The sequence below is a fragment of the Arvicola amphibius genome, chromosome 6 (genome assembly GCF_903992535.2).
Source record: "Arvicola amphibius chromosome 6, mArvAmp1.2, whole genome shotgun sequence".
Lineage (NCBI taxonomy): Eukaryota > Metazoa > Chordata > Mammalia > Rodentia > Cricetidae > Arvicola > Arvicola amphibius.
Genome location: NC_052052.2, coordinates 48,373,962 through 48,391,402, shown reverse-complemented (window position 1 = coordinate 48,391,402; position 17,441 = coordinate 48,373,962). Strand labels below are relative to the sequence as shown.

Sequence of the window (17,441 nt, the reverse complement as noted above, 5' to 3'; positions counted from 1 at the left end):
AGGCAAGGTAAAACAGCAACATATCTTTATATAGGTAAACAAATATTCCACGCCATGGTTATTATTAATAAAACTGGTATGAACTCAATTGAGCAAGTGTCCTTGTGGTATGATTGAGCATCCTTTGTGGATATGCCCAAGAGTGGTTATAGCTGGGTTCTGAAATAGATCAATTCCCAATTTCCTGAGAAACCAGGTCAGGTTCTTTTTAAAGTAGTTGTCGATCTAATATTGATCTTGAGTTTTGTACATCCTGAAGGCAGGGATGGGTGAGGCAGTATGGGTCCGGAAGTGATGTGATCGTGGCTAACCCCACATTTTTTGCTCTAGCAAAAAACGAGGGAGAAATAGAGGGAGACGCCTGGGGGACCAGCCAGCCAAGCAGCTGCCAGACAGACAGATATGGAGTAAGCAGGGCAGTAGGACGTACAGAAGGAAAGAAAGGTGAAAAGCCCAAGGTGGAACACAGATGAAGAGAAACAGGTTAAAATAATTTCTAGGAGTTAGTGGGACAAACCTAAGCTAAGGTTGAGCAATCATAATCAGTTCGTTGCCCACATCAGCTGCCTCGCCACCTGTGACTGGAGTAAGCTGAGGACAAGTTTGGTAAAGTAGCCGTCTGTCTCTGATACAAGTAGGAAGACTGAGCAAACGAAAACTGTAAAATCAAGTGGATGGCTGCTTTCCATTGCGTCCCCAGTAGAAACCCTCCTGTCTGGAAATGCCTGTCCACAGTCATGTGGTCTCAGCCTTTCCATACTGCTGCTTGACCTTCATCACAGTGGCTCCACTTTAAACTATAGCAGCCCAGCTGCTGGGACTATAGCCTGGGGATTCTGATCCCCAGACAATGGCTCTGTTGCTGCACTAAAGGTAGCTTTAACTAATTCTTTCATTCTAATAAAGCTCAAGATTCAAAGGCTAGGGTAAAAATCTGGGAGCTCAGAGAGTTAGAGCAGGAATCTAGGCTCTAGAGAGAATGAGGGAGAAAGAGAAGGGAGCTGCCTGGGGCCATTCAGCCAGACACAGAGGAAGCAGGAAAGTAGGGCATAAGAATGAAAGGAAGGTAAAAGACCCTGAGGCAAAGTGTAGATGAAGAGAAACTGGTTAATGTAAGTTATAAGAGCTAGTGGGACGATGTAAGATAAGGCTGAGCATTCATAGCTAATAATAAGTCTCTGTGTCTTGGTCTCGGGACTAGGGTCTGAGATAGCCTGCTGCATTTGGCACCCAATGCGGGGTACCATTTGCATTTGGAATTTTTATTTGGGAGCTGGTTGGCTGCTCAAAGAGAGACAGTTGGCTAGCCTCTGTCTACTAGCCCAGGTGGCCCTTTCTGTCTCAACCTCCAGAGAGGCAGAAGCTATAGCTGCATGTAACTTGCCTTGAAGCTTACACAAATTTGCTGTAATTAATTAACTTTTAAAACCCTGGCTGGGAAAGGTGGCACAGGCCTGTCCTCACGGTACTCAGGAGGTTGAAGAAGGAGGGTGGCAAGTCTCTGGCTAGTCTGGGTTCTGTATTGTGACTGGGTTCCATATTGTGACTGTCTTGAAGCAAATAAGGCCTATGGATGTTTCCAGAAAGAGAAATGGAAATAGTGAGGGGAGTTCAGAATTTTATAGTGAGACAAATACTCAGTACTTCTCTTTAAAAATTATATAATACATATTATGTAACATAAACATCATATATTTATATGTTGTTATTTTATGTGTGTGCACTCATGTGTATGACATGGATGTATTAAGAGACTGGGTGTGTGTGTATGTGGCATGTGTGTATGAAATGTATGTATTGAGAGACCAGGTGTGTGTGAGTGTGTATGTGTTTGTGTGTGTCTGTGTGTGTGTGTGTCTATGTGTATGTGAGAGAGAGGGGGGGTATGTTTTGAGAGTGCACGTGTGTGTGTGCGTGTGTGTGTGTGCGTGTGTGTGTGTGCGCTGTGATTTGTTTGTAGAGGTCAGAAGAAAGCTTAGAGAAGTTGGCCATGGGGCTGGGGATCAAACTCAGGCCTACAGGTTTGCCCAGCAAGCGCTTGTACTCAGCTACCTCGCTGGCCTCACCCACTCTTATATTTAAGGGGAAACTAAGTTAGTGAATTAACAAAAGAGATCTCTGTGTAATTTTCTTTAGTCAAAGCTGTCATGGGAGTTTAATTAAGGAGGTGGTGTCTACATGACTGAGTAGCTGAATCTGACTGACTGTCTAGAAACTCGGTAGTGTCTTCGCTGTAAAGCCATGAAGGCGCTTCTGGAGAAACAGTGGCCACAAAAGCTGGATTTCGTCGTCTCCTTCTGTGTGAGTGCCTGGTGACGGAATCTCTAGAAGGTAACCACTGCTGTGACCCCAGGTAAACCAGGATTGAAACTGCCTAAATGAGAGAGAGAGAGGGAGACAGAGAGACAGAGCATGAAACAGAGCACAAGAGAAAGAGAGAGAGTGAGACAGAGAGACAGAGACAGAGTGAGACAGAGAGACAGAGCATGAGAGAGAGACAGAGAGAGACAAAGCATGAAACAGAGCATGAGAGAGACAAGAGACAGAGAGAGACAGAGCACGAGACAGAGAGAGACAGTGAGAGAGACAGTACGAGAGAGAGACAAAGAGTGAGAGAGACAGAGCACGAGAGAGAGAGAGAGAGAGAGAGAGAGAGAGAGAGAGAGAGAGCACGAGAGAGAGAGAGAGACAGAGCACAAGAAAGAGGCCTTCCCAGAGACTGGGCTATTAAACTTTTGGTTTTTGTTTAAGATTTATTTATTTTTAATTATGTGTATGAGTGTTTTGCCTGCGTGTATGGAAGGTACCATATGGAGGCCAGGAGATGGTGTTAGATCCCCTGGAACCAGAGTTACAGACAGTTGTGAGTTACACTGTGTGGGTTCTGGGAATTGCTCAATAAGAGCAGACAGTGCTCTTAACTGCTGAGCCAGCTCTGCAACTCCTGACTGGACTATTTTAAGAAAAATAATCAAATAAAATGCTGAGAAAGAAAAAGAGAGTAGCTGTCAAGTCTTGTACTTCATAAGAGGGGATTAGGAGAATGTTTTTGGAGGTGACAGACACATTTATTACCTTGATTTTGGTCTCACGAAACTATTACATATGTGCATATTTTGATGTATAAGAAAATAACAGAAAAATAGTCTTGATCTCAGGTCACACAGGGGCCGACCCATGGTTAGGTACATTCTGCAGATCAGGGACCAGGCCTGCTGGGATGGATAGGTACACTCTGCACATCCGGGACCAGGCCTGCTGGATGGCAGTGGTGGACCTTTGAGGCTAAGTGACACAGAGAGGTTAGATTTAGAAATTGGGACTTTTTCTGCATATGAAAATAAACTATTTGTTCAGTTAGTCTTAGCAGGAGCATATTAAGAATGAAGCACATTTAAATGTTTTTACTTTAAAAATGATTTGTGTTCAACTATAATATTTTCTTATGCTCTGACCATATTCTATTTTATTTGGGAAGACAAAGTTATTTCTAATGGTATGAAATGCAATTTTTTTTTTTTTTTGGTTTTTTCGAGACAGGGTTTCCCTGTAGTTTCTAGAGCCTGTCCTGGAACTAGCTCTTGTAGACCAGGCTGGCCTCGAACTCAGAGATCCGCCTGCCTCTGCCTCCTGAGTGCTGGGATTAAAGGCGTGCGCCACCACCACCCGGCTGAAATGCAATTTTTTTGAGGGGGGCTTTGGAGCCTGTCCTGGAACTCTGTAAACCAGGCTGGCCTCGAACTCATAGAGATCCGCCTGTGTCCCCCCCCCGTGCCCCCCCCCCCCCCCGTGCTTGGATTAAAGGTGTGCGCCACCACTGCCTGACTTTTTTTTCTTTGTGTGTGTGTGGGGAAGGGGGGAATGCAAGATTTAAAAAGTGCTAGTGCAGACTTAAGAACAGCTAGTGAGAAGTCAATGAAGGTCCTTAAGTACAGAATGCTAGTTATGGGTCAGCTTCTGCTCTTCTGGTTCTTCCAAGGAAAACGTGGGAAATTTTCAGCAGGATGACTTGTAAATACACTTCTGAGCAAAACACAACCTTTATGTACATAGTGTTTAGGTTTGATTGTTCTTGATTTTCTTTGGAGCCCAGATTCTCCCCAATCTGTTATTACTATTTTCACTTTTATTTTTTTTTTGAGACGGCCTATGTAAGTCCTAGTTACTCTAGACGTCACTATGTTGATCAAGCTAGCTTTGAACTCACAGAGATCTGCCTGCGTCTGCCTCCCGTGTGCGATCACGCACACTATCACATGCCCAGCTCATATTCGTTTTGTTATCACAATTTCATAAAGTAGTAGTATACCACCAGGCCCTGTTCTCCCGAGTGCAGGAAACCGCGGCTGGTCACATCTACTTGACGACAGACTCTGGCACACTATGTGCCACGCGTGGCTCCAGCCTAGGCCCCAATCATGGAATGTGTGGACATGTCTTCAGAGGTTCCTTCACACCTTGCCTTTGTTTGTTTGAAGCTGAAGATTTTGTAATTTTACTGCCAGGCTCATGTTTTTTAGTTTCAAAGATGACTAATTCATTTTACCAGGTTTCAAAGTCAGCAAGGTGCTATGTGTGTGTGTGTGTGTGTGTGTGTGTGTGTGTGTGAGAGAGAGAGAGAGAGAGAGAGAGAGAGAGAGAGAGAGAGAGAGAGAGAAACTTTCAGAAGTTATTTTTATTCACCAACCATGGGGATTCTGGGAATCCAAGTCAGGTTGTCAGGCTTGGTAGCAAACACCTTTTACCTGTGGAGCCTCCTCACTGGCCCTAATTTTGTGTTTTAAGAGACTTAGCTAAAGGTTTCAGCTTGTGCCTGTAATCCCAGACGAAGCTGAAACAAGAGGATTATGAGTTTTAAGAAGTCATATGGGTATCAACATTTTTTTTTTTTTTTTCTGAGACAGGGTTTCTATGTGTAATAGCTCTGGTTGTCCTGAAACTCGCTTTGTAGACCAGACCGGGCTCAGACTTACAGAGATCCTTTTGCCTCTGCCTCCTGAGTTCTGGAATTAAAGGCATGTGCCACCACTGCCTGGCTAGGTATCAATAATTTAAATAATAAAAATGAATTGCTAAGGTAGAAGTTTATTTTTAGAGATTTCCAAGTAAAGTATTATTGACATGTTATGTTGTGCTGACTTCCACCATTGGAATATATGATGAGTACGGTTTTCTTCTCCTTTCTGAGAAGCTGTAGCAGCCTTTTCCCAGTCTCTCCTCCAGGTACTGTTAGAATTAAACTAACCAAACCCCACAGAATGGTGGTCTTCAGGACCTGTGCACCCCACTCCTTTAACCCTTTAGCTTCACTGCAGAGTATCACACTCTGGGAGTTCTTGTTCTGTTGACACATTCACTTTTAAAATGTTTCCTTCTACCCTAGAGCTATGATGTGTAATTAGTAGCTTTTATTTACTATAAATAGAATATATACTATAAATAGAATGTCGATGGCCATTCTGAAAACAGCCAACGTTTTCGTAAGGTTTTTAATGAGCCTGTCTAAGTGTTCTTGCAAGCACTAAAGCTGAGCTATGCTTTTCAGCTACTTTGTTATATTCAGTTGTGAGCTATTGAGGATTATTATTTAGTTATGTGATAATTTTGTTTTGTATAGTTAATGTTATATGCTTTATGTAGTTAATTATTTATAGACTATCATATCTAGAAAAGTTCTGTAAATGAAAAAAATATTTTTCTTTTTTTTTTTTTTTTAAGACAAGGCTGTTGTAGCTCAGACTAGCCTCAGATTTGAGCTCACTGTGCAGCTAAAGATGAAGTTGAACCTCTGATCCTCTTGCCTCTTCCTCCAGAACGCTAGGATTACAGACATGGGCCACAGTGCCTAGTTTATGTGGTGCCTGGAATTGTACCCAGTGATTTGTGCCTGCGAGGCAGACACTCTACCAACCGAGCCTACAGCCTCAGCTTGTTTTGCTTATTTTCAGTTTAAATTACATTAATAATTTAAGTAACTTTAGCAATATGGCACCATATAATATGTGTTGATTACTTATTTGCCTTATTTTTTTTTCTTTTAGGGCATTGAATTTTATATCAGAATGGAATTGAGTGATGGCTTTTTCTTTAGAATTTGAATATGGAGGCTTCAGGAACAGATGAAGTTGACAAGCTAAAATCTAAATTTATGTCTGCTTGGAACAACATGAAGTACAGTAAGTAGTGTGGTTTAAGGATGGTGTGAGCCTGCTAGGGAATAAACACTTTACTGTGGCTGGAGTGGTCATGAGATGTGAGTGGAATGTGAGCCGTGCTGATGAGGCTTCCTGGAAGACAGTAGAACACGATCGTGAACATCGCTTAGAGAATCAAATGCCCTGTACTGAAATGTGGGCGTGATCTGTAATCCCAGTGTTCTGGATAGCCTAGTCTACATAGTGAGTTCAGCCCAGTGAGGACTGTATATGAGACGCTGTATATGACTGTATATGAGAGAGAGAGAGAGAGACAGAGAGTCAGACAGACAGACAGACAGACAGACAGGGAAACTGAAGTGAATGTGTGTCATGAAACTCACTTTTTTTCTAATTTGGTAGACTACTTTGATATTCTTGTGGCTATATGCATATAAATTTGCCCAGGTTATAAAAATTCTAAAGTTCTTTGAATTCAATTTCAGGTAGTTTGATATGTAGACTAGGAAATAAACAGAATTGGTAAATAGATTGTGTCAAGTTCATTCACCAAGGTGTGTACCTTTCTTCTCGGTGAAGCCCCTGGACTCGACTTTTAGCATTTTCTTGGCAAGCAAAATCCAAACAATCCAATCCAGTCAGGATTGTTGGGGATGATGAAGCCCCAGGGAGGGAGAACCCTTAGACTGAACTTGTGTTTTAGTGCATGCCTAGTTGATTTGAACAATGCCTGACAAGAGGACCGTGGATAAGGAGGGGATTAGTCAGGCTCACGGCCTAGAGTACACTCCAGAAAGTGTGACTTGGCAGCAGTCACACTGCACCTGTGTCAGGGAATAGAGAGAGACCAGTGTGTGCTTGGTGTGATCTGTGTCGGAGGCAGAGAGAGACCAGTGTGTGCTTGGTGTGATCTGTGTCGGAGGCAGAGTGATACCAGTGTGTGCTTGATGTGATCTGTGTCAGGGAGCAGAGTGAGACCAGTGTGTGCTTGGTGTGATCTGTGTCAGGGGGCAGAGTGAGACCAGTGTGTGCTTGGTGTGTCCCTTTGGTTAAGTCTGGGGCTGCATCTCAAAACAGTGTTACCAACGTTTAGGGTACCTCCTCCCCCTCAGTGAAATGTTTCTGGGCACACACACACACACACACACACACACACACACACACACACACGTGTTTGCATGGTTATTCTACATTTAGTCAAGTTGACATTAAAAATTAGCCATCACAATTCCCCCTCTTGTCAACTTGACACCCAAACAAATCCATTTAAATCATAATATTCCACCCCTGACCCCTAACGTCTCATTTTCTCATTAATGCAAAATGCATTTAAGACTGTCTCTAGATGTACCCGCAGTCTTTGACAGTCCCAACACCATTCAAAGTTCCAAAGTCTGTTTTGAGATTCAAGGCAATCTTTTAACTGTGAACTTGTAAACAAAACAGAGCCTACAAACAAGTTACATAGTTCTAATGCACGATGACACAAAATGACATTATATTCCAGAAGGGAGGCATGTAGGCATACAAGGAACCATCAGATCTAAGCCACGCCGAAGCCCAGCAGGGCAGATGCCAAATCCTGCAGCGCCTATGATGGTATCATCTGGGTTCTAAAGTGCTTGGTTCCACTCCTCTAGCTCCACCTCCTGCAGCACGCTTAGCTTCTCTCCGCAGCTGGCTCCACCCCACACCAATAGCTTTTCTTGATGGAAGTGGTCCTGGCTCCCAGCATCCTGGGATCTCTATTGCAACTGAGGCTTCATCATCACAGTTTCCTGTAATGGCCTCCCTGGGCCTTCGGTCAGGGACTCTGACCCGGACATACATTACCGGGCTTCCATGACTTTCTGCGACCTGCTACAAGTTTCTGTAGTGTCCTCATTCTTGCATCGTTCTTGCCTGAAAAGTCAGTACCACATGGGTGATTCTGCCAGGTTCTTCTGCCAGTTTGAGATGCAGCCTAGCCCACTTGGACTGAAGCTGTAGTGGCTGCCGCGTGCCGTGATGCCTGCTTTCGAGAAGGGGATCCCTTTTAGTGGCGTTCTCAATTTAGGTTCTTTCCTTTCAAATGGGTTTCTTTTTTTCAAATGGTGGAGCCCTTGATGGGTGGTGTCATGCCTTTGGGGCTCTTTCCTAGATGTTCTCTTGGCAATCATGGCTGCTCTCTCAGTACCTACCTTATCTGCAGCTATAAGCCCCATATTCACCCTCAAAATGACACTTTATTTTGTGTTTCATGTACACATGCTTTTGTGTGTGTATGTGTGTGTGTGTGTGTGTGTGCGCCTGCACACGTGTGTGGACAGAGGCCAGATATCAGTGCCTTCTTCAGTCACTTTCTGCCTTCATTTTTAACAGAGGGTCTGACACTGAACTGGAGCGCAGCAGTTGCAGTTGCTGAGACTGCCGGGGCAGCCCTGGTGACCCCGTTTCCACCTCCCATCTCTGGGATATAGATACACGTCTCTGCACTGGCTTTCTGTGTGGGAGCTGGAGATCCAAATTGAGGGCTTTGTGCCAGCCCTTTACTGCCGATCCGTCTCCCTAGCCCCACAGCATCCTCTTATGGCTTTGTACTGTCTTGTTATTCCTTCTCCGTGTTTACCCATGTAAGATGTGAGCCTTCTGGGTTTTACATTTCCTCTGCCAAACAAATTAGTTTTGACTTCTGAATTTATTCTTACCCAGGTTCTCAAGACACAAGTGCGATGCAGCTAGAGTCTTTGCCAGAACGTAACACAAATGCCTGTACCCCTGCTCCCATTAGAGTCCTTGTTCCCTTCAAACTGTACATGCTGACTTCCCCTGCTTACATTTCTTTCAGTGCTCTGGTCTTCCGAAGTCTTACAAGAGTGGTCTGTTATGCTCTGCTTATTGTACTCAGGGCTAGCCGTATTCCTTCCACACACCCAATTCCAAAGGCCTGAGAAACGCATGGTTCAGGTTCATTACAGGAGCAGGGAATTTTTGCTCCCAATTTTTTTGTATGCTGTAGAAAGGTATTTCTTACAGTGGCTTCCAGGATAGGACCTGAGTGGTCCAGCAACAGCTGCCTGCCTGCTGGAGGGGCTGAGAACCTGGTCAATATTCAGCCCAAGAAGCTGGATGCCCCAGCAGGCCTGGTCTGGTTCTGAAGGTAGAGTTTCTGGTCTTCTGTCCATGTTGGACGGCTGAAGAAGTGGGAGTCTGATGTTAGTGGAAGATGATGTGGCTGTGGTGGTGGCAGCTGTGGCAAGAACGGACAAGAGCAAACATGCCGACCAGCATGAAGCAAAGGCGGCCAAGCAACACACTGGTTTCTCCTTGACCTCCCTGTACCTGGATGTCTGTTAGGGGATGCTGCCCACTCTGGGGGAGGGCCTTTCCCCTCATTAATCCTTTCTGGAAATGCCGTTAAAGACCTCCCCCAGAGTGTTGTCTGGGTTGACTCTGGATCTCATGAGGTTGGCAATCAAGATTAACCTCACAGCTAGTTTCTGAGAGATACTCAAACCCATAAAATAAGAACGTAACAGATTTTAGTCAAAGCCCTTGATGTAAAATCAGGTTACACGTAATGGATGTATTCAACTTCTGTCCCACTGTGGGTGATGTTAGCTAGCTTTATAGACAACTGTAACTTGGTATAGGTGACATCAAATTAAAATGTCTTGAACTTTAAGAAAATTGGCACGTATTTACATAAAATATACATGTTAAAGTGTATAACTAAAAAAAAATGGCTCAGTACAAAAGACCTGGATTTAATTGGTAGGGTTCACATGGTGGGTACAACTGTTTGTAATTCCAGTTCCAGGGATCTTATACCTTCTCCAGGCTCTGAGGACAGCCAGGTATACACATGGTGCATGGGGAATACAAGCAGACAAAACACCCATACACATAAACAAAGGTTAAAAATATTTTTTTTCTTGGTGTTGGGTGTTGAGCTCATGGCTTTACATATAGTTAACATGATTCCAGACGTATAACCCAGGAGATGTGGAACTAGGGCTCTGACTTGTATCACTTTATGCAAAATCTTAAGTGAGTCCGAGAAGTTCGCGTGCATGCTAAATCTGCTAATAGGGTGTTTTAAAATTGTTATTTATTTTTAACTTGTGTATTTTTAATTATGTGTACACATGTGTGTCTGAGTGCGGTTCTGTGCATGTGAAGGCCGGAAGAGGGCAATGGACCCCAGGAATTGGGGTAACAGGCAGTTGAGAGCCACCTGACATGGGATCAAGAAACTAAACTTGTGCCCTCCGGAGGAACAGCAGCTGCTCTTAACCTCTGAGCTGTTTCTCTCACCACTATTTGATTTTTTTATTTGTGTGTGTGTGTGTATGTGTCTGTGTGTGTATGTGTCTGTGTGTGTATGTGTGTGTGTGTGTGTGTGTGCGTGTCTGTGTGTGTGTGTGTCTGTGTGTGTGTGCATGTGTCATGATGCACATGTGAAGTCAGAGGACAGCTGTAGACTTGGTTGTCTCCTTTTACCATGTGGGTCTGGGCTTGAACTCAGGCTTCTCACTGGCCCGTCTCACTGGCCCGTCTCACTGGCCCCTCTCACTGGCCCATCCCACTGGCCCATCAGAAGGATGCTTTTGAACAGAAAAATTGTCTATCCAAGGCTGAGTCATTGTGAGTTTCAGTTGGCAGTGACATTTTGAGAATTGGGAAAGACCATGAGCAGGGAAGCTATTTTTGACACCTCACAGTAACCCAAGTGAAGCCCAATGAAGGCCAGTTAGTTTGTCTGATGTCCCATTCTATCTTGTCCAGCTTAGAGCCTTTCTTGCATCATCATGATTTTAATACATATTTTTCTTTATTTGTATAAAGTGCTTTAAGGGAGCACTCCCATAAAAACCACTAGTTTTAAACTTTTGTTATTAACTGTTAAATGTAAAGTCAGATAGCATATTAGACCCCCACATCTGTCAACTTTAATTGTCTATTTATGCTCTTGTGTTTAAAAAACCATTCCCTCTGCTTTCTTTCTGGAGAGGGTCTCTCTGTGTAGACCAAGATGGCCTCAAATTTGTTTCTCTTGCCTCAGCGTCCCGAGTCCAGCAGTTCCTGGCACATGCCACTGTGGCATGTTCAAGCCCAACCCTTAGTTTCATACCCTTGGCAATGCTCTACACTGTAGAGGACCGCTGCTTTCCGTGGGAGATTCAGGGTGGTGAATGCCACCGTGGATGCCAGTGGGAACACCCCTCTCCCACTGCTGACAGACAAGGAGGAGAGCGCCCGAGAGTTAGAGTTCCTGACTCCAGGTGGGGCTTAAGACAGGAGATTGAGCTCAGATGAGGATGCCTGAGCTCTCATGTACATCTAGACGGCGATATCAGAGAGCGGTTCTACCAGGCATGCTAGCCTACTATGTGCTTTCCTTAAGTTTCTCTCCAGGAATTTTCGAGTACTTCACACCTTTAAGATATCTGAGCTAAGGACCGGAGGGATGGCTTAGCAGGTTAGAGCCCTGGCTGCTCTTAGAGATCCTGAGTTCGAGTCCAGCAACCATATGATGGTTCACAATCATCTCACAGGGATCTGATGCCCTCTTCTGGCCTAAAGGCATATATACAGATAGAGCACTCATACATAAAATAAGCAAATAAATACATATTTAAAGAGTATCTAAGATGGAAGACAATTTAAAAAGTTGATAATCTTTGCTTACTTGAGGAACAGAAGCCATGTGAGGGAAACCAGAGTTCCCACCTTTTCAGTTTGTGCCAGAGGAGCACTGGGACCCTTTTCTTTGTCTTCTGTGTTTCTTAAGTGGTAGATTTTGGTTAAAAGATACCACAGTCTATTAAAACTAGCAAAAATAGCCTCTAATTTTAGTTCATCGTCTTAAATACTTGTAACTTCTAAAAATGTATATTCATAGTATAACCATGACTTGAAGTCAATTAGGAGGAAAGAAACACTGTAGGGTTGTTTCCTTGAAACCTTAACGCCAGAGCCTTCTTTCTCTCCATGCAGGTTGGGTGCTGAAAACAAAGACGTATTTTAGTAGAAACTCACCTGTTTTATTACTTGGAAAATGTTATCATTTTAAATACGAAGGTAAGTGATAAACATGTAAAGCACTAAAACAATCTTTGAAGAATTTCATCGCTAAATTTCCGGATTAAGCTGATTTAACCTGTTAACCACCTACACCTTGTATGACATAATGTGTTACTGTATGGTGTGGTCTCTGTACATCCCCTGAGGATAAGGAGCGAGCATCTCCTCACTGCAGCCCTCGTGTTTGGACTTTGATTCTTTAAGTACTAAATATTACTGTGTTGATGTGCTTGTGTTCTTTGTTAAGTTCTGTGGTAACTCTAGCGTGTGATAATAAAGAAAAATGGTCACCTCGGTGACATCCCCAAGGGTCTGTCCGATCGTCACATCCCACCTCTCTACGATACTGAAATTCACGTGAATCAATCAGGCCTTGTTGGTGCCGCCTCCTTCCAGAACTTTCTTCCCTGCCTGCCTTTCTGCATCCTTCATTTCCCCCTCTTGTGGGTGGGCTTCATTCTCCCTGCTGCTTTCATGGCTCATATTTCCCGTTCCCTGCTTGTTCCCCCCTCTTCCCCCTCTAGACTTCCCCCCCCACACACATAATTCCCCTTCTGCTTTCTTCTTAAATTGTGTTGCAGTGGAGTGACCCTCTGGTGTGTTCTTCAGTCTCCATCTATTTATGTAGGTTTTGTAGCTCTTGTATTTCTTAGCATTGTGTAATCAGTTCGGCCAAACCTCCAGCATTACTAACTATTTTATTTAATTTGTTTGCTTCCTTCCTCCACCTTTTATTGTATGGTTTTTGAAGCATTTCTCCTTCTTCAAGCTCGTGGGGCTGTTTATTTAGTACTGACGTTTCTCCGTAGTGTTTAGTGTTGACTAGTTCTGAAGAAGGTTCAGGTGAGAAATGAGTTACTTCTTCAGAGGAGATTGGAGCTCTTATGTTTGTAGGATGAGGCATGAGAGTCAGGAACTACCGTGTCATATTTAAAACAAATCTGAATGTCAAAAGTGGCATATTTAGACATATTGTAGTGCCATGTTTAATTTCCAGGCACTTTTATTTGTAACTAACTTCAAGTTCTATATAATATTGAGAGAGAATCATGTCAACAGAGGCTTGGCATTCATTGTTTATTATCATCTGCTGAATATGTATGATGTTAAAGTGATGGGAATTTTTCACAATGAACCGAAGGAAAGGGATGGGTGAAGGAAGAATGAAGAGAGAGTGCATTGCGAAACTCTCAGCCTTTAGCATCCTACTTTGGATGTTGAATTTGGAATTGAGAGGTGTAGCTTGTACACATCCAAGCCAGCCAGCACTAATACCTATCAGAATCTACTAATGCTGAGCAGTGTCTCCAGCTGCAGGTAAAAGGTAAGGTTGATGCCAGTTCATTTCAAGTACAGAGTTTTGTTAAGTATTGGGCAAACAATGGCTTTTCATAGTAATTCTGCTAAAGACAATCAGTCTGTCAAGACCTTTAAAATGATATATGTGGGAGGCAACAAATTCTGAAAAACTATATATGAACCTAAAAGGACATTTGTGGTTTTAGAATTTTATATTCTTACTCCATAGCTTATTAGTTTTGACTTTATAATTTGAGTATAAATATTCATGACAATACAATGCACACTTTATAATCACATGTTAACTCATGTGACTACATAGTTTTCACATATTGACAAGCCATGACTTGTTATTTTCAAATCACATTTCCCAGAGCTGTAATATGTGTGTCTTGGGCCATCGGAGGTAAAAAGAAAGATATTTTACATTGCCCTCTCATCCAAGAGTGGCTTTACGTGGGTGTCAGAGGTCACTGTTAAGAGCAGCATCTCTGTTAATCCTTGGATTGCTTTCCCTCAGTGCACAAACACCTCAGGGTTTATTCTCATTTGATTAGACTGTGTAAAGCTTGTATTCCTTTTAAATGAACAGAAAAGATCAGAAAGATTGTTCTGTGATTCATAACATAACTGACGATATGCTTGCTTCTTTAACTATCTTTATACTATATAACTTACGTTTTTAAAAATTCTGTAGATGAAAACAAGATGTTGCCTTCAAGATCAGGATGTACCATTGAAGATCATGTGATTGCGGGAAATGTGGAGGAATTCCGTAAGGATTTCATTTCTAGAATTTGGCTTACCTACAGGGAAGAATTTCCTCAAATAGAAGCTTCAGCCTTGACGACAGACTGTGGCTGGGGCTGTACACTGAGAACTGGCCAGATGCTCTTGGCTCAAGGGCTCATACTACACTTTCTCGGGAGAGGTAAATCAAGTCTATTTCCGGATGCTGCTGTCCTGACTGTGATCATCAGCTTGTGTAGAACATGCTGAGGTTAATCCTAAGAGCTGACCATCTTACACGCATGCTCCTGACTCTCCTTTCAGAACCGTGCATGCACCATGGCCATCTGTCTACCACAGTGAATTGAATTCATATTTTGTTGTTTTAGTTGAATTCTCTGGAGTGTCTCCAGCTCATTCAGTCCTGAGCAGAAGAATTTTTATTCTGGTTTATTTTCTCTGTACATGTCAGTAGTATTTTTAAAATTTTATCTTTATAAATAATCTATAATTCTCCGTATTATTTTAATTATTACTAGTTTTGGGGACAGGGTCTCACTGTTTAGCACTAACTGACCTGGAATTCACTATGAGGAGTAGGCTGACCTTGGATTCACAGAGATCCGTCTGCCTCTGTGTCTCAAGGGTTGGGCATAGTTTTAATAAGAACATTATGTTTAGAGCTTTAAAACGATCTATTAAGGTAAATAAACGTGTGGAGGCCAGAAGAAGATGGCAGACCCTCTGGAGCTGGAGGTACAGGCGCTTCTGAGCCGGCTCTGGAGCTGGAGGTACAGGTGCTTCTGAGCCGGCTCTGGAGCTGGAGGTACAGGCGCTTCTGAGCCGGCTCTGCAGCTGGAGGTACAGGCGCTTCTGAGCCGGCTCTGCAGCTGGAGGTACAGGCGCTTCTGAGCCGGCCAGCATAGGTGCCGGGGACAGAGCCTTCGTCCTCCGCAGGGGCAGCAACACTCTTTTTTTTTTTTTTGATTTAATAAAGATTTATTTTTCCAAATGTACAACTGATTGAACCTGTTCGTGCATCTTCACCAGCAGCTGGGGCATCTCCACCCTTTGTGTTTCTCGTGTAAATTACTCGGGCTCTGTGCTTTGAAACCAGCCTGATAAGCCCTTCACTAAGGAGCTCCCTGGGCTGCCCTGGCCAAGGAACCGCGAGTCTTCAGCCTCTCAGGGACCACAGCTGGAGTAATAAGTTTATAGTTGGGAACTTCCTTACAGAGTTTGTCGTGTGTAACCTTGTCAAACAGGACTAGGTTGAGCTTGTCCTGAACTTTGCCTTTGGACAACTTCTTCTTTTTGGCCTTGCCACGGGACTTATTTACTGGGTCTTTGTCTTTTTTGGCCGACTTTCTGCCATCTTTCTTCTTCTTGTCATCCTTGGGCGGCATGAAGAGAGCAGCAACACTCTTGACTGCTGATCCGTCCTCCAGCCCCCGATCTTAGACTTTTCAACCCTCAGAATCTCATTGATATTCTTTGACATTGACAACTTTCTTGTATTTACTTTCTAATGTCATTTTTCCTATCAGTTTTTTTTCAAACAATGTATACATTTGTAAGAGGGTTTTGTTTTTACCACTTTAGGCTGTTATCTCTAGACACTACTAACTATCGGATTTCTTTAAATTGTTAGACAGTATCCCTGTGCTAGTAACTCTTCTGTAGATGATTGAAGTCATTTAGCAAAAAAGTTAATGAGTAGTGTGACAGATATGAGGAATTTTTTTAAAAAATTTTTTTAAATGTTTATATGTTGGAGATTGAACTCAGGGTCCTGGTCATGTGCCAGAAGTGTGCCCTAAACACAGCTAAGTAAGACTCAGTTCAGACCAGTTTTCTGGGGCCGATTTGTTTGTGGTCCTGTGTACTCATGAGTAGGGATAGGAATGTTTGTTTTTGAACAGATCTCTGAACCTGTGACTTAATCTAGATTCAAAATGATCAGTTTCATTAACTTAGAAATAACGTTTGAAGATTGCTGTGTTATTAAGAACAGTAAAATAATGGTTATATTTGCTGTGTTTAGATCTTATAGCTTTCCTGGATTTATTCATTAGCTTTTAATTTACTAGAAAACTATTATTCTCTAACAGAAGCTATTCTGTAACAAAGCATCATGGTGTTCTGAAGGAAGGGACCAGGGAAATAGCTTAAAGAAAAGTAAGAATTTCAATCTTCTTCTTTTTCTTCTTCCTCTTCCTTTCCTCTTCCTCCTCCTCTTCCTCTCCTTCCTCTGCCTCCTCCTCTTCTTTAAAACAGGTAATCAAAACCTTTCTTAAGAAATCTCCTTTCTTAAGATAACTACTCAGAGTACTGTAAACGTTAATAAGTGTTTTCTTTCTTTCTTGTGCCTTTGAGAAGCCCAGTCTAGACATGTGTCAGTGGAGTACAGGTGTCTTTGTTATTGAAAGAGTGCCCGTTTGTACCCGAGTTCAGCAGCTCGCCATTTTCAGCCTTTCTTTTTGTGGTTTTCCCTTAATTATATGTAGTGTGTCCCCAGTTTAGAACATTTAGACGTTACAGAGTCGTTTAAATATATCATCGACGTCACCATATTCTTGTTGCTCATATGTTTATTCTTTTGTTTTATAAGCTCATCTTGCTGTTTGGCTCAGTCTGGTTCAAAATGCCTTCCTGCCCCTCCTCGCCTAGGCCTCCTGAGTACTGCTGCCGCCACCCTTCCCATTCTTTCTCTTTTCTTCCTCCTTCCTCTTTTTTTTTTCCTGCTGTCCTTTTATTTTTTCTTCAGTACTGGGGATGAATTCCAGGGCTTTGAGCATGTTAGGCAAACACAAAGCTCTACCTCCATCCCACTGTTTCTGTTTTTTTCTCAAAGCAGGTTCTCCCTGTGTAGGCGAGGCTGGCTTCAAATGCCCACTTGTCCTGCCTCAGCCTAGCAAGTCCTGGAGTTACCATGCTTTTCTTTTCTTTTCTTTTCTTTTCTTTTCTTTTCTTTTCTTTTCTTTTCTTTTCTTTTCTTTTTTCCTTTCCTTTCCTTTCCTTTCCTTTCCTTTCCTTTCCTTTCCTTTCCTTCCCTTCCCTTCCCTTCCCTTCCCTTCCCTTCCCTTCCCTCCTCCCTCCCTCCCTCCCTCCCTCCCTCCCTCCCTCCCTCCCTTCTTTCTTTCTTTCTTTTTCTTTCTTTCTTTCTCCCTTCCTTCCCCCTTACCCCATCTC

General features: G+C 43.0%; 1 protein-coding gene and 1 pseudogene across 2 annotated transcripts in view; one reads left to right on the top strand and one right to left on the bottom strand.

Moving 5' to 3' along the window:
* The window catches only part of Atg4c (autophagy related 4C cysteine peptidase), a 68,986-nt gene that overhangs the window by 12,070 nt on the left and 39,475 nt on the right, over positions 1-17,441 (top strand). For both annotated transcript variants that reach the window (XM_038333618.1, XM_038333617.1), the window contains exons 2-4: positions 6,042-6,176; positions 12,135-12,218; positions 14,218-14,451. In XM_038333618.1, coding sequence (XP_038189546.1) covers positions 6,101-6,176; positions 12,135-12,218; positions 14,218-14,451 — 394 coding nt within the window. In that variant the 5' untranslated portion in view covers positions 6,042-6,100. The remainder of the gene's footprint in view (positions 1-6,041; positions 6,177-12,134; positions 12,219-14,217; positions 14,452-17,441) is intronic.
* On the bottom strand, positions 14,463-15,655 carry LOC119816311 (annotated as a pseudogene).